Below are 27,539 nucleotides of genomic sequence, written 5' to 3'. Positions count from 1 at the left end.
TGTCTCATTTCAAAATCAGGACTCTTTGAAGTTAAGATCACTGGAGGGGACTGTTCACATGCGAGATCACTGCCTTTGAAGTTCAGAGGCTGTGTATTGTGATGGGAGCTTTGCACTGGTTTCAGTAAACCATTGAGGTGTCAGTCCTGGCTTATGTGGACTGACTACTCCCCTTTTAGTCCTTATAATTAGGTGTGAGAATGAGAGAGAAGACCTCCCTGCCCCAGGAAAAGCCATTCATTGCAATAAGCCTTTTTTAATGGCAAAGCATCTTCAACCTATGGATGGCAGAAGCATTTAACCCACAATCTCAACGCCTTCCAGTTCACCCACTGGCTTGCAGTAAACGAGGGTTGGAGAGATCAGTACTGTTCTTATTGTGTGACTTTCTGCTAATTGCTCAATATGCCTCTTTCCCAAGCCACAAGAAGAGGGCAAAAGTTGGAACTATGGTAAACATACTGTGGTACAGTACTTAAAAACCATAAAATACAATGTAAGTGCTAACTGTTGTTAAAAGGATTTGCAAGTTGCTTCTGAACAATACATGCAAGAGTATTCTTTAGACAACTGTACCAAAACTTCTTTGGCAGCTGGCTGAAGGAATAAGGTATAGGATCAGCCATAGGAGATCACAACAGCTGTCCATCTAGTCAGGTATCCTTTCAGGAGAAAAACAAGAATGGAGTAAGAAATCTATCTCATTAACAGAGATTAGCAATAGGCCTTTCAAAATGAAGTATAAGAAATAGCTTGTTAAAAATCTGTAAAAGCCGTTCATGGGATAATTTTTAACTTCTAACTGTCTGAAACTTATTTAAAAAGAAACTCAGGATTTATGTATTCTCTGGACTTTATCAGATATAATGTAATTTCTTTGCTAAATTATGCTGCATCCCTGCCTCTTTCTCCATTCCATTCTGTATCCCTTTGTCGTATCACACCTCATCTAATTCATCTGTGGCAACTAGACTGGGAAGCTCGATCTGGTGCACTCTGAGGTGTAGCTAAATAAGACAGTCAAATGGATTACCGTCTTTGTCCTTTCTACAACACTAGTTACCAGCAACAGAGACAGAGAAATGATGGGAACCATCAGTAGGGTAAAAACTGTACAGGAAATACTCTCGCAGATGTTGGCTTCCTTGTGCAAATGTGACTCTTTTTTTTTTACTATTACTCAAAAACAGCCATTAATTCACCACTAAGAAGGTGGAAGGTTATAACAAAAAGAATGCACAGCTACGTGAATTATATGTATATTAAAAATGTGATATGCCGAATAAAATCTAGCACATGCTTTATTGAATGCAGCCGCTAGCTGAATGGTAATGGATTCTATATCTCTAATAAGATTGATTCTGCAAAGAACCAAAGCCCCTTGGGTCAGAAAAAAATGATTATAAGGATTTGAAAAAGATATACGTCAGTACTGACAAGAAGAAAAAGGTGAAGAAACATTTTTACTGATGCTGCATTACGTAGCATGACAAAAGAGCCCTTCCCCAAGGTACAAATGAACTCTTTCTCAGCCTTCTGCTCACAGTTCGTATGTCTATACTCTGCCTATGGAAATAGGGGAATAAAGCCAAAATATATCAGGGGCAAGCTTTTATTTATTTTTCAAAGGAGAACAAGATCAGTGCTTACAGACCGCAGATGCTTCAGGATATGTATGAGTCTACTTGTATGAGTCATGTTTTGGTGTCCTAAGTCTTCAATATTACATGTTTATACCTTAAAACTTCCAGGTTTTCTCTTCATAAGCAAGAGGCTCTTCCCAAAACTCCCTTTCCAGATGCAAAAGCACTCTCACTGACCCATTTTGACTTATCGTCAGTCTCCAATGGGGCACTATTTCTTAGTTATTTTTCGACAGCACTGAACTTTTAACAGATGGGTCTTTTTTTTCTTCTTTTTTTCTTTTCTTTTCTTTTTTCTTACTTTCAGCGGGGAAATAAGATGAATACGTTCTGGCATCAAAAAAAAGCCTGTGCGATCTTACACTGCTCATTACACCACTTTCACTTTAAAACCACTCTGAAAATACCCAGGGCTGAACCCCTAACTGAGAAGGGTGTCTAAACGCCCTTGGCTGCTGCGGCAGCAGAGTTTACCTCGCGTGCGTTTTATTCCCCCCCCCCGCCTTGTGCGGCTTTTCTTCACTGAGAATCGGCTCCAGCGGGGCTTCCCCGTCCCCGCGCAGGTAGGCCTCGCCGCCCGGCTCCCCCTGCCCTCCCAGCGGGCGGCAGCGCCGCGCCTCAGCGGAGGCGGCGCGGGGAGGGGAGGGAGCGCGGGCGGGTGCCGCTTCCCGCCTCGCTGCTCTGAGGGTAGAGGCGCCGCGCGCCCGGGGCGAGCGGGGGGAAGGGGCTGCACGCGCCTCAGACCACTCGCCCGCTCCCCGCGCAACGGTCCGCGGAGAGCGGTTGAGGAGGGGGCGGGGGGAACAAAGCCTGCGCGCGCGCTCCGCCCCCGCGCTCCTCCTTCACAAAGGCGGGCTGGGGGGGAGGGGCAGGGAACGGAACGCCGCGCGCCCTCGGCAACGGCCGTCGCTCCTTCCCCCCGCCCCTTGGGGGCGGGGCCGGGGAGGCGGGGCGGGCGCCAGGGCGCGCGCGCGCGCGGTGATTGGCTGCCGCCGACGCTCGGAGCAGGTTTAACGGCCGCCGCAGCCAGCGAGCCCGAGGAAAACAAAACAAAGGCGGCGGCGGCGGGCGCGGAGCGGCGCGGCACGGCACGGCAGGATGCCTCGGCCGCCTCTCGGCCCTGAGGGGAGGAGATACGCGCCCAGCCCCCGGCTCCGCTTATGACCCGCGGCTGTCTGGCCGCCGCCAAGAAGGCATTTTTGAGGCGAAGAAAGCCGCTCCCCCCCCCCCCCCCTTTTTTTTCCGTCGTCCCCTCGTTGAATACGAACGCGCACGCAGCGGGGCCGGTCCCGGCCTGAGGATGAGCGGCTGGTGCTGCTAGCCCCCTCCCCGAGCGCCGTCCCTCTTGCGCTGGCGGCCGCGTGAAGATCTTTTTTTGCCCCCCGCCCTTGCCCCTGAGGGAGAGGGGCCTGGGGGTGCGCCCCTGCACCGAGTCCGGGCTGTGGAGCGGAGCCGGCGCAGCGCAGCGGTGAGTACCCGGTGCACGTAGGCAGCCGGCCCTTCTCCCTCTGCTTTGTCTCTTTGTTTCTTGTTTTTTTTTTGGGGGGGGGGGCAGAAAGGTGATGGGGGAAGCAGGGAGGAATGCTGCTCCGGGGGGAGCCGCATGTCGCACCCCCCGGGCGGCGGGGGCTGCGGTTTCCTGCGTGCATAGGGCGGGGGGCCGCGAAGGCAACTTTGCTGGCGGGAGGAGGGCTTGGGCTCTATTTATAGCGCCTGGAAATGACGGCAGCGCTGCCTGCTTGCTTGTAGCCTCCTTATTACAGGGCGGATTGTGATGGTTTACATAATTGAGGGGGGGGCCGAGGCTGAGCTCAGCCTGACGGAGACCGACGGGTTCCCCCTTCTCCCTCCCTCTTGCAGCCAGGGCCCCCTTCCCCCGGGGCGCCTGTGGGAGGGCCCGAGGAGGGCTGTGGCGGATCCCTACCTGGATTTTGCCGGGGACGGAGCCAGGCAGCTGGGAGAGTTAGTCTGTATCTGGGCGGCCGCGCACGGCTTGTCTCCCAGCTGCTTCCCGGCGGTTTGGTGGAAGCGAACCGCTGTCCTGCAGATCCTGTTGCAAGCGGGAGAGGAGAGGCACGGCGTCACCGCCTCAGTGCCTGGCGCACGGGGAGAGCGCTCAAACTGAACAGCGTGCCCCTTTCAGGGGCGGGGAGGCTAAGATCGGCCTTTGCCGGTCGCTTTCTGTTCGCATTTTGTTGCCGTTGCTTGTACTTTTGCTGTCTAAAGCGAAAATGACGCTCCAGTGTGCTCGGCTCACGATTAGAATAACTTTGTTAGGATTTTTCTGAAGTAATCAGATCATAACTTATTGAGTATATAGGCGTTGTCTAGCTTTTTGGAGCTAGACGAAGACTCTTGCTTGTGTGATCTAATCTTTTTTTTTTTTAAAGTCAGGGGGTATGAGGGAGGTTGTGTTTTTGGTGGTTGTTTTTTGGCTTTTGTTTTCCCCCTCACAGCTGCTGTGATCTGTACGGTGATCTACCAGCAGCGGCGTGAAAACCCCCTTGCAGCCCAGGGAGTTGCTTTTCTTGGCAGGTGCTCAGTACCTAATCCATTCAGCGGAATGAGTTGTGCAAGCTTGCTCACCTGTACTACCGGCTCTGAGCTGCCTGTGTGTTTCTGGAGGGCTGGGGAAACTCCCGGGCAGCCGCCGCGCGGACCCGCCGCAGAGCGCCGCGGCTGCGCGCCCGCCCGCACCTGCCCGCCACGCTCCCCGCGCTGTTTGTTTACACATCCGGGAGCCGCGCGGGCCGGCCCCTGCCGCCCCATTGGCTGCGCCATCCCGTGACGTCACGCCGCGGGGCGGCCCCGGCGAGGCCGGGAGCACCGCGCGTGCTGGAGCGAACCGCGAGCGCCCAGCCGAAACCCGTCGCTGCTTGTCTGAGTGAAAAGGACCTTCGGCTTCTGGTTTGTCCCTCTTAATGTGTTAGGAAACGTGTCCTCCGAAGACCTAGGAAAGTTTCTTGCTGATCCTGAAGTATGCTTGTTTTTCTTTCAGTTCGATAGCTCCCTGATCAGAAATGAGAATACTTCTGTGTAAGGTGTTTTAAAAACAAATGAGTTCTCTTGAAGTCGATCTGTTTTATGGCTGCATTGAGAGTAAAAAAGAAAAGTAATATGTAGTGCTTATGACATGGTTTTAAAACCATTACGAGAACGCTGAAGTGATTTCTTCAGGTCTTCTCATGGCTTTGCAAGTCTACACTGAATATGATTTAGTACTTCCAAAAGTTCATGTATCTTCTAGACTAATAGGTACAAATTAAGTCGTCCAAAACAGTATCTGGACACTCATTTAGAAATGGCTAGGCAGCAGTTTGTATGCTTGTTCTTGCACTTAATTATGCAGTTTCTTTAGAATTCCTTCCATCTTCAGGAAAACTAGCTGTGATTTCCATGAGTAAAGCACAAACTATGTTATTGTCTGAGTATAAATAAGTAGTTGCCTCGGATCTTGCAAGATACCCTGCTTTCCACAGAATCTTGAACAGAAACTGCTGCTGCTCATGACTGTCAGACAAGTGAAATTGGACTTACTCAGCTTTACCAGAGCTCTGATTGGGAGCTTAAAATGTTTCATGTTTTGAAGCTTGCCTTTTAACATCATAAGGAAACACATTGTAATGAACAAAATACACAATTTATAACAAACACTTAGAATCACCCTCTTGAACAAAGGAAAAGCAAATACAACTTTGTCAAGAGCTGTGGAAGGTTTTGCTCTAACTCCTGTAGTTGAAGGAGTCGATATATCAAGTCTGTAAAAGACCAATTTGACTTAAAATATGAATTAAAAGACATCTCAGAATGCCTTGAGGAATGTTTTCCTCTTACATTTAACTTGCCAGACTTTCACAAACGGCTCTCTTGTTTCAATTACAGTTATAAAGGATCTGATCCAAAGTCATGGTGTCTTTCATTTTGAAACCCTGGGGTTTTTTTACTTGTGTGATGTTTCTAAATCCAACTGAAATCTGAACAGTGAGGTTTGTATTGGACCCAGAGCTTTCAAACCTAAACAGGATCTGTATTTATTTCTAACATAAGTGTTCAAGCAGGGGATTTTAAGGGGAATCTTGCTTTTAACTTCCAAGATTGAGCTTTTTCATGTCCTCAGTCTTTGTCTCCTGCCCCTGCAATATGCTGCCTTTAATAAATGTAGCTTAATACCTAGCTGTTCTAAAAAAGTAAACTGCTTTCCCAGACACTGGAATCACTATTCCCTTTGCGCTTATCATAGTACTTTATACTTCTCTTATTGCCTCAAGATAACTTAATATGTGTTTATGTGACTATATTAGTCATTGAGTTCTGCTTGTCCATGCTAACTGGGTTAATATTTCAAGCGTATTAATGTTATCAGATCTGTGGTTTCCTTTTCACTGACTTGCAAAAGCCTGGTCATTTTTGACTTGTAGATATGTGCTGTGGGAGGCAACTTGTTTCCCTTGCTGCTTTACTTTTGGATTGCATATATTGTGCCATATGTCTTATGTGGCTCATCACTGCCTTTATGATTCTCTGTAAGAAATTCTTGTAGTAAGTTCTTAACTTCTGAGTCTTTTCCTGCTGCTGTTACCATAAGCTGAGGATTCAAAAACCCATTTTTAAGCTTGGTGCATTTGTCCCTTGCATTAGACATGCCATACGGATAACTTTCTCAAGGCTTCTTTTGAAGCCCAGTGACTGTTTCCTAGAAACAACTAACTTTTAAATTGTGGCTTTCGTTATCTGTTCTGTATTACTTCTATCCTATTGCCAGGAAAGAGTTTACTGCTGCACTGTATACAGTTTACAACTGTGATAGTGTTTTGCTTGCTCACTTTAATAGCTGGGTCAGGATGCTGTAAATTCTTTATATTGGCTCTCATTTCAGTGCTTGTGCTATTGACCTACTCTCAGTCACCTGATAGCTGATGACATAAGTGACTGTGCAGTCTTCATGTTTGGATTGCTCATTAGCTTGATGCATGTAGCATGGTAACTGGTGGCCTTTAACAGATCAGTAGCTATTTAGTATGAATACTGAGAATCTATAACTTTCAGGCAGGCGAACTTTAAAGGGTTGGTTTTCCAACATAGCTGGAAGGTGTGGCTGTTCCTGTTTATGCATGTGGTGTCTTTTAAAGGCACTCTGAGGATTAAGAATGCAATTGTGTATTCTCTGTGTAGGATTTAGCTTTTATTGCTTGACTGAGATTTCAGTAGCAACCATTGAGACTATTTTGGTAGAGCTCCTTAGATACTTTTCACTCTGATCAGGACAGTAGTTAAAAGGCCTTCACTGATAGGTGTAATTCTCCTGAGCTTGAAAAAGGGGTAGGAGGCTATCCTGATCTTTGAGTTGGGTAGCAGCATCTTCTTACTTGACTTAAAGACAAATGTGATATAGCAAGATCTCTTACTGAAAACTGAGGTGTAAATATCTCTTTTGTCTGGTTATTGTTGGTCAGGAAGTGTTTCCCAAGATGCCTTATCACTTGCCATCTTGGAACTGACCAGTGGAATTTCAAAGACAATTAGCACTCTAACGCCCTCCCTTTCTGCTGTAACTGCTAAGCAATTTTTGTGTAGTACTTTGTATATGGGTGTCTTAAGGAGTATACCTGGTGCCTTGTAGAATGTTTGTTTAATGGGGAATTGTTTGAATCTCTTTCATTAGTAGATTCAAATCAATCAAATTTCTAATGAACAGAACTGCTTGTTTCTGTGTGAAACAAACTTTAACCAATCAGCTTCACAAAAACAAGGTGGCTGTAGTATAGCCAGACAACTGTGCCCTAAATTACGTTTCATTTTGTATCTAAAATAGCTGAATAACAAGTTAATCCTGGCTTTGCTGTAAAGCTGCTAACCGTTCTGCTCTGTTCACCTACAGGTTGTGACTGTTTCTCTTCTGTCGTCTGTGTGGAAAGTGCCACACACCCTCCAGAACAACGACGGCTTTTGCTTGCATTTTCCAGTGTTTCTTTTGTCAGCGTGTTCAGCAAAGTTGTAATTCTTCAAGTGCCAGCCCTGAGCTGAGTGAGGAGCCAGCAGCAGAGATGGTAAAAATGACAAAGTCAAAAACGTTCCAGGCTTACCTGCCGAACTGTCATCGAACCTACAGCTGTATCCACTGCAGAGCCCATCTAGCCAATCATGATGAATTGATCTCCAAGGCAAGTGGTTTGTTTAGAGACCTCATGAATTAATTTTTAACCAAAATGGTTGTTGTTGTATCAGTGCTTCCAGTAGATAAGGGTTGCAAATCTGATGCTTACTTTGCAAAGCATCTTCTCTGGGTTCATTCTTGGGTCATAGGTGTTGTGTACTGAGGAAATGGATATCTTCTGGGAACTCCTGAATGTGCCATATAAAGGCTGATCTAATATATTCCACATATTCGTATCATAACCTCCATCTATTGCTAGGTAGGTAATATGTGAGAGATGTCATATTTTGGAAGTCTGCTAAGGAAAACTATATGAAGAAAATATGGAGCTTAAGGTGGGGAAGTCATTCTGGTAATGGTTATTCCAGGTAAAGACTACTCTTCACTTTATTTGACTGAAGGTTACAAAACTGTATTCAGAATGCCTGCTGATATTGTGTAGTCTGTCAATGTGTTCTTTGAGAACCATTTTACAGCAAAGTAAATATGATTAGTGTGAGAGCTATTCAGAATAGTTGGACTGTCTAAACTTAGAGGAAGTGTGGATCCTTGGAACAGGCTAAGCCTGTCCTCCTTTCCTGTTGTTGGAAGAAACGAAGATTTGTGATGTATGAAATATGCAGGAAAACTTGAAGCTTGGGATAAATACTTGACAGACTGGCTCATTCTTTGTTTCAAAATAAGCTCCTGATGGATTTGTTCTTAATGATGTCCTGGAGAAAACACTTCAACCATTTCTCAAACTTTTTCTCATCTCTGAAAGTGCTTTCTGTTAACTTATTTTGGTGAATAAAAATGTTAGTGCTAAACCCTTTCTGTAACTGCTTTTATCGCTGCCTGCTGCTTCTGCTTGCTTGTGTCTTCAGCAGTACTAAGGTAATGCTCCTCTTGAATGCTGAAGAGTGAGAAAGATGCTGCTTCAGAGTTCAGGTTTTCCTTGGGCAGGGAGAAAGCATACTTGCTCATTTATCCTCTAGAGGGTTATCAGGAAACAATGTGGCTTCACCCCCCCATACAGTTTGTTTGTAATCTTTCTGATCTTTATTTAGATCTTGACACTTTTTTGTCAGCAATTTTGCTGTTTCAGTCAGTTTGTGGCTGTATTACTTGTAGGTATCATCTTATAGCTTGCTTACTCTTTCTTCTGTTCTTCCTTTGCTCCCTTCCCCAAAACAATTTTTTCCCTCAGTTTAGCATATGTATGAAACACTCTTGCTGTGTGGAACTGGAAACTAACTCATTAAATGCAAAACACTTAACTGGTTGCATGTATAAAATGATATGAAGACATTAAGAGGGAAGACTCTTTTATTTGTATTAAACTAAAATGCTTTCTTTATAGTGACTTTGTATTTCTTAATTTCATCAAAAACGTGAGAGAAACTTTCAGATAGTAATGTGAATGCATTTGAGTTTTGTTTTCATCTTGATTTTAAAATCTCAGTATTAGAAATGACCCTTCTGGCAACACTTGATTCTAAACTACAAGGAATCACAGCTTCATTATTCACAACATGTTTTGGGCTTAAAACTAGTTGGAGTTACTTTTCCTGAACTTCAGGTTGTAGGAATTGATACTGCTTACAGAATACAAGAAATTTTGCTAGTGGTGTTTCTCAAAGGTTATATAAACTTATCAAGAAAATGCAGTCCATGTGCACGTTTAGTATGTGACTCTTCTTTCAATTGACTTAGACTTTACATGCTGTACAACTAAACTATAGTTCCTGCATGGACCAGCATGCTCCAAGGTCTCAGGAGTCTTGGCCGGAAGAATCTCTTGAATGTCTTTAAAGTTAATTACATGTTCATATTACAGCTTTAAAAATAAAACTTCAAATGGATTAAAAAATTTTTTTTACTTGAGGCTGCAGAATGCATAGGGAACTCCTTAAAAATGTCTAGTAAGCATCAATACTTATTTGTAAGTGGTTTGTAATACTATTGGGAAAGACCTTGGGTATGTTTCTGCTTTAATCCTGGCTCCCATAGTTTCCATTGAGGATTTACTATAAAGCAAGATAGGACTGTTTGTGTTTGCAGGTTGACCATGTATTTATGTAACAGCTGGTCAGTGTTCTGTGAACTTAGATTTAGATAATAATAAAAAAAAATCTTATGTGGGGGATTGAGAAATGCACTTAACTGTGAGGTGCATCTTTTTTGTATATTTGTAAAATAAAAAATATTTGTCCATTGTACTTGTTTTTGGAATATAGGCTTAAAACCCTTTAAACTTTGTGTTCCTGCATTGGAGAAGTTCTTTTAATGGAAGCAACTGCAAATCAAAGTTAGGTAAAGCTGGATTGTAAGATTAACAACAAACACTGCTTTTTCTAGTAAGGGGAAGGTGGGAGAAAATGTGTTCCTTTATTTTAAATAAAAATACTTGTTAACTTAGAAATTGAAAGCTTACATAGTATCCCAGACAGCCTGTATGTGTAGAGATCACTTAAAATTCCAAGAGTACTAACAGATGAACATAACAGAACTGTCTTTTCATGTGAACCTTTTCCCCAAAGTTCTCCAAGTGCTTTATTGATGCACATCATGTTATAAGGTAGCAGTGAAGGTAAGTTAGTGATGTTGGTATCTTATTATTAACTAGCTCTGAAATGGAGTTACTGTATTTAACTACCCAGCTGCAACAAAAATACTTGAAACTGTTTGAAGTATAGCAAGTTGACCGTATATAATTTTAAATTCTTCAGAAACAATGATTTTTACCCCCCCTTTATCTTGATGCTGTTGGGGTATGTCAAGTGTCACACTGGTTTCTATACTGTGCTGCAGTGTTCCTGTGCTGTCTTGGATTTATTGATGGAGCAGAAAATCAGACTGCTCAGTCTAATTTCTCCTTGCTGCCTCCATGGTTAGGGTTTAGTTTAAAACTGAAGCTCTGGCAGACACTAAGTATAACTTTTGACTACAGTCTTTTTTGCTTTCAACTACCTACTACAGAATCCCACTCCAGAACCCCTAGCTCTATCAATATTCTTCAGCAGAAACAAAGTGAATGATATTTGATACTTAGTTATAATTGCTGCATTTGTGGTGGGTTTTTTCTTTTAAGTTTCCCAGATGCATGGCTTGCTTTTTCTGCCTACCTGGAAAAAGCTTAAATACATTGTAGATCCTCAAGCTAAAGCAGCTACAAATAGCTTTCTAATACACTTTCAGGCATAAACATTTGTTATATTTAACAATGTAATGTTTCCAACTTCAAAATGAGAAGATAAGTTAAGCAATGAAATGGGTGGTGTTTCTCTTTAAATATTGGTCTGTCATAGAAAAGCAAAGAGCACTGCAGTCTTTTGTCAATCTCCCCTCTGATTCTGGTCTTTAATCTGCTAGACTTCAATATAGATGGCACCTCTTTTGCTTTTGAGAACTGTTGATGCCAGTTGTCTGGCAAGAATGGCAGTGCGCATGATTCACCTTTTCATTTTACTTCTATTCTGCATGAACAGCATGGTATCTTTCTTGCCTTAAAATTAATCATGAAACTCTCTTCCTCTACATGTAAACTTTCTTATGCTGATAATAAAATGGCAACCAAGAATCTTAGAAGTGGCTTAGAAATAAGAATGCAGGCTACTCAGGCATTGTAAAATGTGGTGGCAGCACAAGTGAAGTCGTTTTCATCCATAGTGTGCTTTTTTTTCCCCTAAACAATGAAAGCACTGAACAGGCTGCTTAGTATTGAAACCCACTTGGATGCTAATGATGAGTAGAGGATATGTTAACTAGGTATTCTTCCTCTATAACCTTGGGTATTTTCTGTGTCTGGGGCCACTTGGGAAAGGGAGTAGGAGTCCTGAACCAGGAGGTGGTCAACAGCAAAGAAGTACATGAACAGTCCATGCAGTTAAACACATGCACACATGTATGAACAGTTGTCAACAATAGCTTGTGCCTTCTTGGGAAAACACTAATTTGAAGGGCTCTATAATAATAGAGAACAGCAATGTAGATGAGACTAATTGAAATAAGTGGAAAGTTGAGGTGATGTTTAAATACCCATTAAACGCTAGTGACTTGTGTTGTTAGCAGACTTCCATGCTGGATCATTTCCTTCTTTAGCAAAGACTTTACAGTGAATGTCAAGCATGGAGTTCTTCCCTTTCTTGCAAGATTACTGCAAGGAATACTGCAGTCTCTAGTGCTTGGGGGATCCCAAAGAGTGGGGAAGAACCTGCAGCTTTCCCAAAGAAGCAAGTGGGTTTTTCTAGAATCATATCTTACTATGGCCATATATTCTTCTACAAGACTATTTGAAGTTTGGGGGAAGTTGCCACTTATGCACCATTTTGTACAGGCCACATGTATGTGGCTTTTAAAGCAATTCTAAAACAAGCTTTTTGAAAAGCTAAATTAAAAAAGGTTTCTTCTGATTTGATCAGAAATGGTAGAGAATGTGCAGTGATAACTAGCAAAGTGTTGCTTTAAGAGCATAGCTGCTAACTCTCTGCTGCTGAGTGAGCAGTCACGCAGTGACCTGGGTGTCTCTGGCTTTCCATCTAGCTGTAGTCCTGATCTGTCTCATTAACTTAATCTACTACTGAAATTAATCTACTGTTTAATGTACTATACTGAATTAACTGGTAATGGATGCGAAAGCTCAAGCTAGTTTTTCTGCGCTGGTTCATGTAATTCTTGGAATATTAGAATCTTTCTTTCTTTCTGAAACCATTAGAAATCTTAAGGAGAAGCAAAAGGGTGTCATACAAGCTGATTTCCAATAATTGTGCAGAAATTCAGACAAGATCCAATAAATTACAAAAGCCTAACAAACTATAGAAGCTAATGGATATATTGCAATAGATAATGCTCTGTTACTGAAGGTGGATTTGCTTGAAAGACTATTGAATCATCTTACAGTGTGCCTTAATGCTAGGGATGGAAGAAAATCTGGATTATGTGTATAGATGTCTGCATAGATACTGTCACTTTCTTCTGTATCATTCATTGCAAAGCCTATCTGACCAGAGGAAAAAGGCATATGTAAGCCACAGGCAAGACTAGGTGTGTAAATAATTTCAGGAACAAATTCTGCTGCAGGGTATGTGTAACTGTCATTGACTTTGCTGGGAAACCCTTACACCTTGTGGATAAAACAGCAGTCTTGTTGATTAAGTTTAATTCTCCAAGGCATTTAGTACACTTGCTCTTATTGTTGATGAGGAGAAAAAGTCTTTGGCTTAAGTAGATGCCAAAACAATTTTAGCCTTGTTGAGCAAGTCTGTTTTTGTTGTCTACTGTTGTTTAACTGATGAGTTGAAGCGGGGTTTTTTTATGGGTTTATTGTCTTTAAGTAAATGTGCTGCTCTTAGCTTCATCCAGTTTGGTAATCCAGTTTTTTTATGGTATAAAGAATATTTGGGAAGATAGTGGGGCCTGTTGTGTGTGCTTGAAGGCCATTTTTGTCCCCTACTGGAAAACTTGAAAATGTGTCTAATTTCATAAGCATTCTGGTGATTTTTTTGTTCTTATAAGCTCCTACTTTTTAGGTTGCATGTTCTTGTTTTATTTTTCTCTTTTCTTCTGTCGGTGGAAGATTCTAGTTTTTGGAAGAGAAGTAATCTTTGGAAAGTATCCAGTAAGATTTGAGAGCCTAAAAGAGCTGGAGACTGCAAGAGAAGGTTCTGTTCTTTGGGTGCTTTGACATAATTATTTCTGAAATGCATTCAGGATGCTGTATAACTGAAGATAACTTGTCCTATGTGACAAAGTCTTCATTTCTGGAAATATCACTTGCCAAATCTGCAGACATGCAGTTAAGGCTTAATTTTTCTTACAGTTGCTTTTTACATATTGAATGTTACGACTCTTTTTATTAAAATCAGTAGAAAAATGAATGAAAATGTAGTTTCAAAAAACTTTTTTGATATTGATTTGTCTTGGAATCATCTACAACTTGCTTAACAAGCAGCTGAACAACACTCTCTCTAGTTCTCTCCTGTATAAAGCAGTTGGATCTAGCGGGCTTGCAAGAGATCTTGAGAGCAATAACAACAGATGGGATAAATCTTAATTTTTTTCCTGATAAATTTCACTGGCTGTTGCTTATGTCAAATTTTGTTTTTTGAAATTATTCTGCTAATCTTGAAGTGCCAAGAGATCTTTACTGTCCCTAATGCATTTTGTTCAGAAGAACATTTCAGACATCAGAGGGCTTGGATGCAGTTCTAACTGTAAGATATTGCCCCTAAGAATACTGTTGTCTGAAAGTATTACTGAGTCATATTTCTTTGAATTGCATATTTGTTCAGAATACTAATTCATGTTGATCTATTGTAATTTGTAAAGGAAACTAGCAAATAAAAACAAACCATAGACTTCTTTCATTGTTGCTCTTTAAAATTACTTTTTGTTGTAATGAATAGCTTGCCAGTTGTGCTTAGGTATGGTACTGTTAATGCCATTCTGACTTGTAATAATGCCTGTCATACCTTTGATATGTGCTAAGCTGGCAGTTTCTCTAGACCTTTTCTGTGGAGCATGCTCTGTAGTCACCCATCCTATCTCTAATGTCTCTCATCTGTGGGGAATAATTAATGACATTATAAGCTTTTTAGTACTTCCCTTCCCCCATCCATGCCCTTAGGTATGTCTTAAGGCAGTAAATACATATTCTGCTTACCTGACACTTCCTTTTCTCCTTGGTAAAAAAGCTAATCCTAGTGTTACAGGAAATTATCATGTAACTTGGAAAGATAGTTCATATCTAATTCTGCAGGTGTATACTAGTGTTTAAGTGAAACATTTAAAGCTCCTTTACTATAAAGTATGATTAGTTTTGTCAGATGACTTTAAAAGATCGAATAATACCAAACTGCTGTTACAGTGGACTTCAGTATAGTTCCTAAGCACACTTAAACAATTTTGTCTACACCATCAGACATTCTAGACACTCAGATGCAATGAAACAAGAAAAACTTATGGATCTTTGTAGATCTGCTGCCTATAGAACTGGGTAGTTAGTCAAAGACGTGGATTTTCTAGGGAAAAAGTTTAGTCATAAACTGATGCAATATTATTAATTGAGGACCATCAAAAACAGTCTTAAAGGATGTTTATGTTGTAATTGAGAATACTAATTTAACTGGTAAATTGCTTAACTTCTAAGTGAAAACCCTGGTTGCTGTGAGTCATAGCTGATGACCCTTGATCACCCTTCCCTTTATCTTCTCATGCTTCTACTGGGTTAAATGCATATTGAGGATTCACAATTACAGCAATACATATAATAATATGCTATGTTTTAATTATAACCACTTATGTACAGTGCTTGCAGTCTTGGAAGTGCTGAATGAATTTTACTCATTAAAAGTTTGCGTTTGCATAGGTAATGCTTATTCTGTGGAAGTAGAGTTTGTATTGAGACTGCTTGTTGGCTGTTAGTTCTTGGCACTGCTGTTTAAAATACTCTTTTCTCTTTCATTTTCTTTGAGGAGTTGACACACAGGGATTTTAACCTGTCAGCCTCAAAAATTCTTATGGGTGTAACTGAATCATACAATAGAGTGTGAGAAACCTAGTGACTGCAAAAACAAATGGTCAATATCAAATTTCTATTCAATAATACAAAATACTCTGCTTATAACTGAGTTACCACCTTAGCAAGCAGTTCAGGTGCCAAAATGAGTTGTTTTCTGTTCATTTCTACTCATGGGATGCATCAGTAAGTAGAGCTCTGATGACAGATCTTTCTTATACCTGTTAATCAGTATTCTGTGGTCAAAAATGTGCAGGTGTGACATGTCTATCTTTTCGTGTTATCTGAATATAACTTTTTGAGGGGAAAAAGACATCTCTTTAGCTATTCATGTGAACAAGAAACTATGGCAGCCAAGCACTGAGAGGATAAGAACTTCATAGGAAAAATTAAAAGGCCCAGGAATATAAAGATTGATCTCTTTGAGGCTTTCACTTCAGTCAGCATACAGAAGTTCTGCATGAGGACTGCAGACTACTGAATACTCTAAAGGCCCATCGATGTTGTGGTTTGACACTGATTTTAAAGGATAATACCCCGAGTTGAGTAGACCCAAGTTCTGTATTCCAGAGCACGATTACGCGAGTTGTCATGGATTGCTGTCAGGTTATCTGTGAGTGACGTAAATGTGAAGGAGCTCTCTCTTCCCAGCTGGGCAAAGAAATAGTTGTTTTATGGCATGTAAATATAACTTTTACCCTGTAGACATATATATAGGTGAGAGACATGCTACCACATGAATCAGCTAGACTGTACAACCAGGAAGGTAGGAGTGGAATAATTTTTCAGGGTGGGGTATTTGCAAATATTTTTCTCTAAAACCACTGTCACAGGGGAAGGTTGTTGCTTTTTCTTCCCTCCCTGCCCCACATATCATCCAGAGAGTTAGAAAGTAATGGAAGTAATATCTCCGATATGGCTGTGGGAAGAGGCAAATGCAGTCCTAGTGATCATCAGAGGATCTATTTATGATAGAGAGGGAAGCAGTGATGCTTGTGGTCAAAGTCTTGCGAGACTTCGTATGGAATAATGAGTATACTTTCCTCTTTGAGAAAAACTTGCATTGGAACAATTTTTATAATGTGATTGTGTAGGACTGGACAAAAAAGTCAACTTATATGCCATTGATATGTGTAATTGCATGTGAATAAAAGAACTAGTTACTGCTATGAAGAGAGGAAGCATATGGTTAATTTAACAGGAGAGTGAATTTCTTGGTGCAACTTAATTTGTGAATCATAATTTGTAAAATAAACCTTTTAAAACAAGGTTTTAAAACATGGTTTGCAACTCATTTAATGTAAGAATTTTTACAGTAACTTAATTAAAAATAACATTCATTGACAAATGTTTAGTTGTCCATCAGTTGAAACATCCATCTGGAGAGAACTCTCCAAGTGCAATGCTGTTAGGCAGCCAGTGCTGATAGTTGTTACAGAATGCTTTGGAAGGCTTTCTCAATTTCACATACATGGCACTAAAGTCTAGCCTTTTGTGAATAAAAGGACCTTTAAAGTGTTTTGCCTGTGCTTTTTTTTTTTTTTGGGGGGGGGGGGAAGGGGAGGCAGGGGTTAGACAACTGTAGTTGTCTAAATTCATTTGAAGCTGACTCAAACTGGGAACTTGTTAATGTTTGTTTGAGAGTATACACAAACAGTTTGTCTTCATCTTTATTAAGTGTTCTCTGTTTCTGTATTGATTGAGACAAGGACTCAAGTTTAGAAAGCACCACTTATTCCATAGAAACTACAGACTGTAGTTTCTGTACCATTCTGCTAGCGTTGTGATGGGTTTTTAAGTATCTCAGGGGAACTGAGTTAGTGGATTTTTTTTCAGGTATGTTGAGGAAGGTATAGGGGTTACATCCTGGCATAGCTGTTAAGACTGTACTCAACTGGATCTCTCCTTTCAGGATCAGTAGTAGCCCAAGTCTTAGCTTTCTGTGCTGCATAGCTTACCCTCTTCCTTGCTTTGTGAAAAGTAAGGCTTGTAGTGCTGGATAATGGAGATTGTACCTCTTCTCTCTGCTGTAGTTGGGGAAATATTTTATGAGCAGAATAATTTTAATTCTTTTAAATGGTCAATAGAATGGAACTAAAATAGTAATACTGTAAGCTGTTAAGCAGAACTTCTCATCTTGTGAGATTTTATGAGTAGCTAAAGGCTGTATGCAATTACTCTGCCACTGGTGGTGCTTCCAGTAGTCTATAGTCATGTTTTTCTTTTAGCATTCTTTGCAGTATATAATCTAGTTAATACTGAACAAAGTGTTAATTTATAGTCATGTTTCCTTTTGACAGCCTTTTTTTGCAAACTGTGTTCTAATTAAGTAGATATGACAGTTATGTTGGTGTTACATTGCTAATCATTAGACTGGCAAAACATCTATTTTGGTGCCAAGTGACTTTAGATTATGTAACTCCAAATATATGTCAGAAAAAGAATCCGTTGTGGGAGGGTACTTCTCCCTGTGGTTCCATGCCTAATGTTGCTAAAACCATTCAAAAATACTCAAGGTGAGATTCCCTCCGCAAAAAACATCCTTGTTGATCTAATGTATATTTCAGAAAAGTTGGTTTCTGATCTTCAATACTAGAATTTAAGGGATTCTTAAAACAGTTGGGTGTTTCTCTTCAGCATGAAGAAAATGATTAATGTTCTTTGAAACTAGGCTAGCTCGGGGAAACCGAAATTACAAGGAAGGAAGTTTAGAGGTCTTTGGGGGTACAGAACTGCAGAGACAGAAGAAAAGGTCCACTTAAGTGTGATCTGGTTCGAATGGCAAATAATGGCTGTGTCAAAATTGGCAAGTAACTTGATACAGAAGGAACAAATCAATAGATCAAAGCAGTGGTGTGTTACATGCTTTTGGAGTGTTTTACCTAGGCCTGGATCTAGTCTGCCCACAAATGTTGCCAGTGTGTGTGGGGCTCGAGGCTGCCTGAAGGGCTGGTCACACACTGAGGCCTGTGACTTCATTAGCGTTTGGAGTTTCTGGTGTGCATGGTAGAAAAGCTTCTAGTTTATTTTGATACAGAAGCAACAAAGATGTAGTTCACGGGCACTAAAACTGCTCTGCAAACTGAAGCAACATGCAGTAAGAGGGGTTGATTAGGGCTTTTACTTCAGAACTGTGCTACTGCTTTGGACTAAAATATTAATTTAGATGCAGCTAACAAAGTCAAACGGTCTTCCTTTGTCCGTAATCTAGCAAGAATGTGAGAGACTTGAAAACACACGGCTGTGCTTAGGCACTTGATGGTAACAGTTGTTTTATTAAAATCAAGCTGAGCTTATAAACTGATGAGAATGGTTCCCTGAATAGAGACTTCTGGTTTTATGCTCAGTCTAGGATGTTGCTACTCTTACCTCAGTTTATTTCAATTGTATTGCATTATCTTTGGGACAAGGGGGAGAGAAAAGAACTTGGAAATAACATCTTTGAGCTGATTTTAAAAGCAGATTATTTTAATTAGCATGAAAGATGTCCTAGGAAAATGAGAGCTGATATCTTTGAGAGGAGTAGGGAAAAAGAATGCTTTATTTGCATTATGGATGTCAGTTATTTTGAGCAAGAGTATTAAACAACTTAAAACAGTTGCTGAAATATGACATGATGAAAACTGGTGCTGATGAGGCCTTCCTATAAATAATACAAATAAACTTTTAACTTCCCGTAGTTCAACTGAAATTTGTTAATTTGTGTTAAGTTTATATGTGTAATAACATACCCTTCTGAAACTCTTAACAAGTGCACTCTTCCTTTTTCATGCAGTCCTTTCAGGGAAGCCAGGGACGAGCCTACCTCTTTAATTCTGTGTAAGTACCTCTTTAATTCTGTGTAAATATGTTATTACAGTTATGTACACTACCTACAGAGTATAATTTTTTGGTATGTTTCTTAAGTGGATAACAGTAGGAATTAGCAGCTGCACTTTGCCTTGTTCTTTTAAGCTTTGGCTTTACTCTCCAGCAATAGCTATTAAAAAGCCACTGAGTTGACTTTTAAATCCCCTACACACATAACAGGTTGTTTTATTTTTTAAGCAATTCTGTGAAGAGCTGAAAGTTCGGGGGAGGGTGTTAGTGTAAAATTCCTTTTGTGTATGTAATGTTAACTGCCTTGAGCAGGAGTTGCCATTCTGATATATTCTAGAAGTCAAAGTACATTGCATGACTGTAAATCTGCTGTAGACAACTTTGTAGTCTAAGGGAGAATTTTTCAGTGAGATAGATACATTTACAGGTTAATGTTACATTGTAATTAGTACTACTTAAATGACCTTGGCTATTGCAAACCTACTAGAGGCAAAAGGTCTCTGATCTAATCAAGCCTAATATTTGCAGTTTTAGGCACGTGCCATACAAGGCTCTTTCTTTGAATTTGCTAGTGGATATATTTTAAGTTTCTGATATGTGGAATTGTGTTTTTGTCTTTACTTTCAACCAGTTTATTGTGTTACAGTATTTGGAAAAAGAAATGCAGTTAAGTGACTTGGTCTAGACTAAAACTGTAAAGTATTTGATTGCAAATCCTTGAAATTCCTTTTATATGGAGTTGCTCAGTGGAGACTTGGGACTTCTAGTACAGTTGTAGTACTAAGAATCTGGTAATACAACAGCAAAAATGGCAAAATTTTGTTGTGTAATGCTCTCTACAAACTTTGTTTAGTCTTGTCTGATCTTTCCTATATGGGCTCTTAGGAAAAAATATTTTGACGCTATTTCATGGGATAGTTTGTTTTTGTATTTGCTGTTTTGTTGTCGTAGCATTGTCTGCTGATCTGTAGCAAAGAAATATTTATGAGGCTCTTTGCTTGCTGCTATTTTGGAGTTGGTTCTAAATTAAGCTCCTGGTGCTGATATACTGGTACAAACTTCCACTCTAGAGGTCAGAAATTGTTTTTGAAGAAAAGCCTGAAACTGAAGAGGTATCAAATTATTGCTTAGTGTTCTGTTCTCTGAAAGTTTAAATACTTAACATGTCTGGCTTGGTGGGAGTGAGTAAGCCTTACTAACAGAGTAATGCAGACTAATCACTTGAAAAATGAAAATCAGCTCTCAAACTCTTTCTTCCTGCCCTTCAGGTCAGTGCAAGAATACATGTTATTTTTAAGGTGTTGAATGAGAGGTAGATGTATAATTCTTGTATTTTATATACATATATTTATGTATGTGTGTAAAATTTAACTAGTTTTTGTCCTCTGGAGGGAAGGTGGGTGACAGGTAAAAAAAGAAAGCATTCTCACGTGGTTAATGTAGAATCATTTCTCCTTTTTTGCAGGGTAAATGTGGGCTGTGGTCCAGCAGAGGAGAGAGTTCTTCTGACAGGTTTACATGCTGTAGCAGATATCTATTGTGAAAACTGTAAAACCACTCTTGGATGGAAATATGTAAGCAATATACCTAACTCTTTGATAAGTGTTCATGTGTTGATGCACAGCTATCTAAGTAGGCCAGGTGTTACTGGTAGTTTAGTTGATGATAGGTCTAGTGCTTTTCCATCTAGTGGTATAGTTTTGCTTCTGTTAAATCTGCTGGAATGCTGTGGCAGTTATAACTTTATATATAGAAGACAGTAAAGCTAGCATGAGCTCTGTGTGCTATTACAGCTATCTAATACTTACTATAGTACCTTTTTGGAATGTTACCAACCACATCCACTGAACTGGATGGAAAAACCTGTCTGGATGGGTTTTAATTTTCTTGGTTTCACAAGTTGGTTCGTATACCAAAAATGCAAATTATGATAAATGGTACTGAGCACTCTTTCCTTGCTGACAACGAAGGTGAATTTGGTTCTGTGGTTTGAGAAGTTGTCTATACCACTGTGTTGCAAGTTTGACATTTTGAAGTGTTAGATTCTGGATGTTGTACACAGGGTTTTCACTGGTTCAGTACGGTTTCAGATCTCCTAGAAAGAAGGCAGGTTAATGCATTCCCTCTGAATATAGAGGAGAGCTTCCAAGGAGGTTTCCCTCCTTTTCCTTATTTTTGGGAATAAGGAAACTCTAAATGCTCTATTTCCCATCCGTTGATTTAAAAAGCAGTGATAGAACATGGAAAGATCTATAGCAAGATGTGCTATACAGTAGATCTTCTGATTCTGGTTATGAGAAATTTACTCCTACTTCCTCCTCAAACCTCTGCTTCCTCTCTTTCCTTCCCCCTACCCCTGATTCAGTATAACCAATACAGGATTTTAACTGGAATGTTTACTGTTTTGGTAGCAAAAATCCTTCATTAGTGCAATGGTAAAACACTTCGAAGAAGGTGAAGGACTGAAGTTACAAGTGGCTTTTGTTCATGTTTACTTCTGTGTAAGAGGTTAAATAAGTATACTGTAGTATTTTATTTTCAATATAAAAGGCAATAGATTTTCTAGGCTGTCTTTAGCAAAACCCTGAATTATTGCTAAATGCAGCATAGGAGACAGCATGAAAAAGGTCCTCTCTCTGCTTAGTGCCCTGGGAGCACTCATTGTTTTGACATCATTATGACCTCAGGTACAACAGGCTGCCAACAGCTAGAAAAGATCTACTATTCTTACCTCTCCCTTTGGGACTTGCTGGCCCATTTCTTGTGGTATATGGGGTTTGGTACGAGACTACCATGGATTTCTCTATCAAGATGTCAGAGGAAATGTATTTGTTTAGACAGAGATCTCTGAAAGAAATTGTTAAGCAGCCTAAGGAGGAAGTTTCTCATTCACTTAGTCGGGGACCGCTGGTGAGATAGGTGTTCTTTGTCAAGTCACAGAATGGAAGAAACTGCATAGTTGTTTTGAGAGTTCAAGATCATACAATGTCTTGTCAGCCCTACTTATACCATGCAAGATTGGCTTAGTGTTTTTAATCTGGCAATATTCTGAAATCTGTGCTTTTAGTAACAATGGAAGAGGAGGGATAAAGATACTCAGTATTTTGGTGGCTGCTTGCTAATAATGAATCACATTGTGACTAAGATGTACAGTTAAGATCTGTTGAAATAAATACAAAGGAAGGGTGAGAAATACAGCCAAAGTCAGAATTTGTCTAGGGAAGATTTGTCTCAGCAAATCTGTATTTCATAGTGTATAAACAGACTGATACATGGATCTTGAATCAGAAGAAAAGTACGAAGTTAATTGTTTTCCAGAGAAAAGTGACTCTCACTTAATTATCCTAAGTATGTTGTTGGGCACTCTAAAGACTGCCTGGGGTAGTTATAAAAATATTTAGGTGAATTGTATATAATAATTTTTGTATTTGATATTGTGGACTGTGTAATGCAAAGGACAAAAATCATATATCCAGAAAGCTCACTTCACACAGGAGGGAGAAAATAAACACACAGAACTCCCCACAGCTTCAAAAAGTGTAGGTGCCAGTGTATCTAGTTTTTATTTTTGATGTAAGTTTGATATTTAAAATACTTAGTTTCCACAGCCTATTTCAGTATCTTGATTTTTTTTCTTCTTCTTTCCAGGAACATGCTTTTGAGAGCAGTCAGAAATACAAAGAAGGAAAATTTATCATTGAACTTGCCCACATGATAAAAGACAATGGCTGGGAGTGAATCAAACCTTTTTCCTTCAGTTTGGACAATATTCTGTGGAACATGCTTTATAAAGACTAACGCAAAGTAAAGGAAGATCTTGGCTAAAGTGGCCCTGAGAATATCACTGAACTCTGAAACCTCACAAATGAGTAGTGTAGTATAAGTGGCTATTTCAGGCCATTTTGCCTTTTCTCCTTGTGTAAGTTCCCTCTTTTTGTATGTGTATTGTGTGAACGGTTGTTTTGGAACATTTTGGATGACCTTTTTCTAAACTCTCTCAAACTCTAGAGAAACAGTTCACTAATTGAAAACAGATTTTACTGGTTAGCATCTATCTCTGACCTATGCCTTTAATGCTACCTTCTGCTGTGCATGCTTCTTGCCTAAACACCTACACTCCAATCCTGTAGAAGTTCTATGTCTGAGCAGTCCTAAAGAATGTATAGGATGGGGTGCTTTTTTATATGTAGCAATTTCTGATGTATTTGGCAGTGAAAGGGATGCAGTATTGTAATCATTCATTTCTTTTTTTAAATTTGAGTGTACCACAACCTGTGTACATCTTGTAGGTGAGTTGGTTAAAGGTACAGTGCTCACTTTAAAGACATTTCAACTGCACTGACTGAAATTAGCAGATCTTAAGTTTTTGTTAGGAAGGGATATGCTAATGGCTTGGTATCTTAATGAAATATCTTAGATTGATTTTAAATCAATAATGCTGTAGAATACATTCAGTCAAGACCAAAACATTACCTAAGGAGTTTGCTGGATAAGGAAGGAATCTACAAAAATATAGCTTACAAGATGAAATGGCACAAAACTATATGCATCTTCTATTTTGGAGAAAAAATTAGTCAGTGTATTTAAAAAAAAAAAAAAAAAAATTGGTACTGTACCTTTGCCAGTAACAGGGACTTGTGCATCGGTAAAGTTTTATGGCTGGTTCCATGTAGCTATATAGCCCTAATGCACTGGACAAAGAGGTTGATACCAAGAAAATTTGTTGAAGTATTCTGCTTTTGCTATATTTGAACAAAAATGTTTATTTTTGTGAGAAATGGCCAGAGCCTATGAGATGAAAATTAATATAGTATCTGTAGAAAAAAGGAGGGATAATAAGAGAGCAGTTTGATTCATTTTTTTCATAAAATAGAAAAGCAAGGTAGTTTTTAAAACATGGGGGGGAAGGGGTTTCTTGGTTTGCTGGCTAAATCACCCCCAAGTACCTTTTTATAATAAAAATTTATACAAAACTCCCCTTCTTTTGTTCTCCCACTATTTCTTAACTGGAATGACTAAGGAGAGAAACTTCTAGGAAGTGTATGCACAATATTAACTGTTAGTAGCGGTGTATGCACACTCTCAGCAACTTTGAAAGAGATGCTCTGCATAAATTTGCTAACTTTATTTTCAAATTAAACAGTCTCTGAAGACCTTTTGTATTTTAATCCTTTTAATGCTTGAGGACAAAATGCTTGTGGAAAACCTCTAACACTACATAAGTACTATAACTGAATACTATGGAAGCCTTGCAATACAAAATCACTTTCTTTCAGTAACAATTCTAATATGGCACCCGTGAAGCTTAGTCTTTGGTGCTGTTGCTGCTGCTGTTATGCTTGTGGGAATCTCTGATAGGCTTTCTGAACTCTACTGCACTTTAGAAATTTTGTCATACATTAAAAATTATGCCAATGGGTAGGGGCAATACAGATCTTTAAAACCAGCTTTTCAGTGTCTTTGTGGAGAGAGGGAGGGAGCTCTGCCAGTGTAAGCGCCCATCTGCGATGGAGGCTGGCTAAACTGCATTCAAGATGTTGTCATGATCTATGTCTAGGAAATAAAAATCCAGAAGAGAAGTAGTTAAAGCTGTTGGATTTCAGTCCAAAGACCTGATGTGGTACAGTTGTGTTCAGTTTAGATTTTGTGGCTTACATGTTACTACTTTATGCTTACAAATAAGATCAGGCTTCAAAGTCTCCTTTTTCACAATGTCATTGATGCAAGATGGGCTTTCGTGTTGCCTGTCTCAATCTTTTCTGACCTGGAGTCTGTGGGATTTTATTTTCCTCTGTAGTAATGTGTGTTGCCAACAAGGAAAGCACTAACAGTACTATCAGCAAAAAGTTTGTGTTGGCTTCAAAGTCCTGTTGTAATGTTAATACTTAAACAGGCTTATATGAAGTTTGTGCATCTTTGGGCTTTTCATATTTCTTGGCTATGGACTTGTTGAAGCAGTACACTGGACTGAAGACAAAAGTAATAGCTGCTTTTCAATAGAGAGCTGAAATTAATTAAAGTATGTAAAATATTAAAGATTCTTCTCTATAAAAATGTGGTTTTGGCTATCTTGTTAGTAAGTTAATGCTGCCTGTAATGCAGTCTGATTCTTATTTAGAAATTCAACCTCTTTTTTCAGTGCATTATTTATATTTCAAACTGGACATTTTCACCAAAACCTTAATTAACTTTGATGCCAAAGGCTGGGACTTCATCAAGTGCTTAGCACGTAGAACTTCAGACTACTGGCATAAGGAGTTAATGATCTATATGTGATATTTATGGCTTTGAAGAGAACCAAACAAAGCAATATTCTTATTGGTCTTCTAAGAGTGGAAGCGTAGAAGGAGTAAGGAGTAGAACTAATACAGAATTGCTATTACATGCTACCATGTAACAATTCTTTAGGCTCATTCTATTGAGGGAATATGTGAATTTTTTTCCTGCATTGCTTGGCAGCATCAATGATTATTTTCTCCCCTTGTGAAGATTTAGAGAGTTCTTGTTATTGGTTTTGGTGGAAGTAGAATCCAGATAGCAATGGCTGCTGGCTGATGTGAAGAGGTCAGTCTGGTCACTGAACCCTCCAGCAGTCATTTGGAAGAAAAATAAACTTACTTGAAAAAAATTTTACTAAAGCATTTTCCCTCTAACCAATTTTTGTAATATATTAAAGATTATATTTAAAGTTTGTATGTGTTTGCTCTGGGCAAGTTTACTTCCCCTCCAACTTGAGCACTTTTGTTACTTGTACTGGTTATTTTTATTGTTGGTCTTAACATTTATTTTGTATTTTGTTTTTACAAACTGTAACAAAAAGCTTTTGTGAACCTTTGTTTCCTGCTGGCTCTTTCTTGGACCAAATGAACTGACTATGAGCTGGCTTAGAAGAAATGTTCATTGGGATTCATAGGAATTTGCTAGCAAAAATGTACATGTATTGAAAGGTTTTTTCCTCTGAACCTCTAAAGCTGCGCCTGTTCTGAAGTAATTAAACATAACTTGATGTGACTTTTGTAATCTGGTGACATATTCTCTGTCTAGGTCCAAAATAGTAGCTGTAAGATAGGTGTTCCAGAATTGAGTGTGCCTCAAACACTAGAATTATTTCTTTGGCTGATTACTCTAAACACCTTTTTAACTAACAAAAGGCAATGCTGCCATCTATAAAAATCCTGTTAAGTTGCAAACTTACTGAGAAACAGCTGCAGAATTTAGGGAGGGATTGCTGACACATCAACCTAACCTCAGTAACTTTGTCTGCCAATAAGAAGGGCCAGCATTTGCATTTTTCTCATTCGTTGTAAGGAATACAAGGATGAACTGTATTAATGAAGTCTGTTATAACTCAGTCCTCAGGTCCCAATAACAAGGTCTAGTGTAATTGTCAATCTGCCTGGTGTGCTTTGCATGCCTGCAGTTTTAGTGCTCTGTGGGAGAGGGGAAATGAGATTGATTTGAATTAAATTTGGTCTCAGAAATGCTGACAAACGGTTATCAGGATGTCCATAACCAAATGGTCATCTGTTTTTCTTATTGGTATATCAAGTTAGTGAGTTAATTAGTACTGCGTGCCATGTTTGGTGGACTTGTGCTTCTCTCCAAATTAATGCTTTTAAAGGTTTTTCTGCATGCTCATCTCAGCAGTCGGATTGCAACAGCAGTTCTACCTAGACAAGGATACCTAGAGAGTCACAGACCAAATTTCTAACATCTCTGTTCTTTGATAATGGAGATGAGCAGAAGAAGCTGTCAAATTGTTAAACTTTTTGGACACTTTATTGTACTTCATCTAGCACTCATGTAAGCCAACCAGCAGTATAAACACTGCGAAAGGAACAGACATTTCAGAGGTTTCTTTTAAAAGGACTGTTACAAATGGTTTAAGGCCTAAGCATGAGTCATAAATAGCAATTGAGTTGTGCCTCATTGTTTCTTAAACTCTTTACAATGCTTTCTTTTACAGGTGACATGGCTGTGTTGCTGTTTTGTCCTAGCAATACTGTACATCATTTGTTGTTTCACTATATTGTATCTACTTGAGGTATCACAATAAAAGCTTTTAATTGTTTTGTTGAGTGTTTTATCATCTTTGTGCTGTCTTTTCATGCTGATTTAAATTATTTTCATGTTTTTTCTCTCATAAGGCCAGAGAGAAAAGCCAGTGCTGTTAGTTGCTCCTGAAAACTTCTGTATGTGAGCTGAATTTGACTTCATATGATTTTAAGAATGTTGCTAAGCATTTATTTTTACTGATCTTTCCAAAATATAGTTAAAATGAGTTCCTACTTTATAAAGCTCTTTTCTATTTTGAGCTATTTGATAAAACTTCAGCAAATAAAGTGCTTTTAAAGAGACTGTCAGTCTGTGCACACCACAAAACTAACTTGCAGAGTATTTTAGGAAGTGTGAGCATGTTTTCTGT

At 39.5% G+C, this 27,539-nt stretch overlaps 1 protein-coding gene across 2 annotated transcripts; it reads left to right on the top strand.

Annotated features, from left to right (window-relative positions):
• Positions 1-2,622: 2,622 nt before the first annotated feature.
• Positions 2,623-27,185, top strand: YPEL1 (yippee like 1). Of its 2 annotated transcripts, none has more exons than XM_026104290.2 (5): positions 2,623-3,111; positions 7,522-7,804; positions 19,071-19,114; positions 20,580-20,688; positions 22,763-27,185. In XM_026104290.2, exons 2-5 carry the CDS (start codon positions 7,688-7,690, stop codon positions 22,850-22,852), a joined length of 360 nt encoding a protein of 119 aa, XP_025960075.1. In that variant the 5' UTR covers positions 2,623-3,111; positions 7,522-7,687; the 3' UTR covers positions 22,853-27,185. The 2 variants fall into 2 exon arrangements, with proteins under 2 accessions (XP_025960075.1, XP_064378206.1); XM_064522136.1 differs by lacking the exon at positions 2,623-3,111 and adding an exon at positions 4,532-4,550.
• Positions 27,186-27,539: the final 354 nt, after the last annotated feature.

The sequence above is a fragment of the Dromaius novaehollandiae genome, chromosome 17, assembly GCF_036370855.1.
Source record: "Dromaius novaehollandiae isolate bDroNov1 chromosome 17, bDroNov1.hap1, whole genome shotgun sequence".
In the NCBI taxonomy this organism is placed as follows: Eukaryota; Metazoa; Chordata; class Aves; order Casuariiformes; family Dromaiidae; genus Dromaius; species Dromaius novaehollandiae.
The sequence above is the reverse complement of the archived record's forward strand: the minus strand, read 5'-3'. Positions and strand labels throughout refer to the sequence as shown.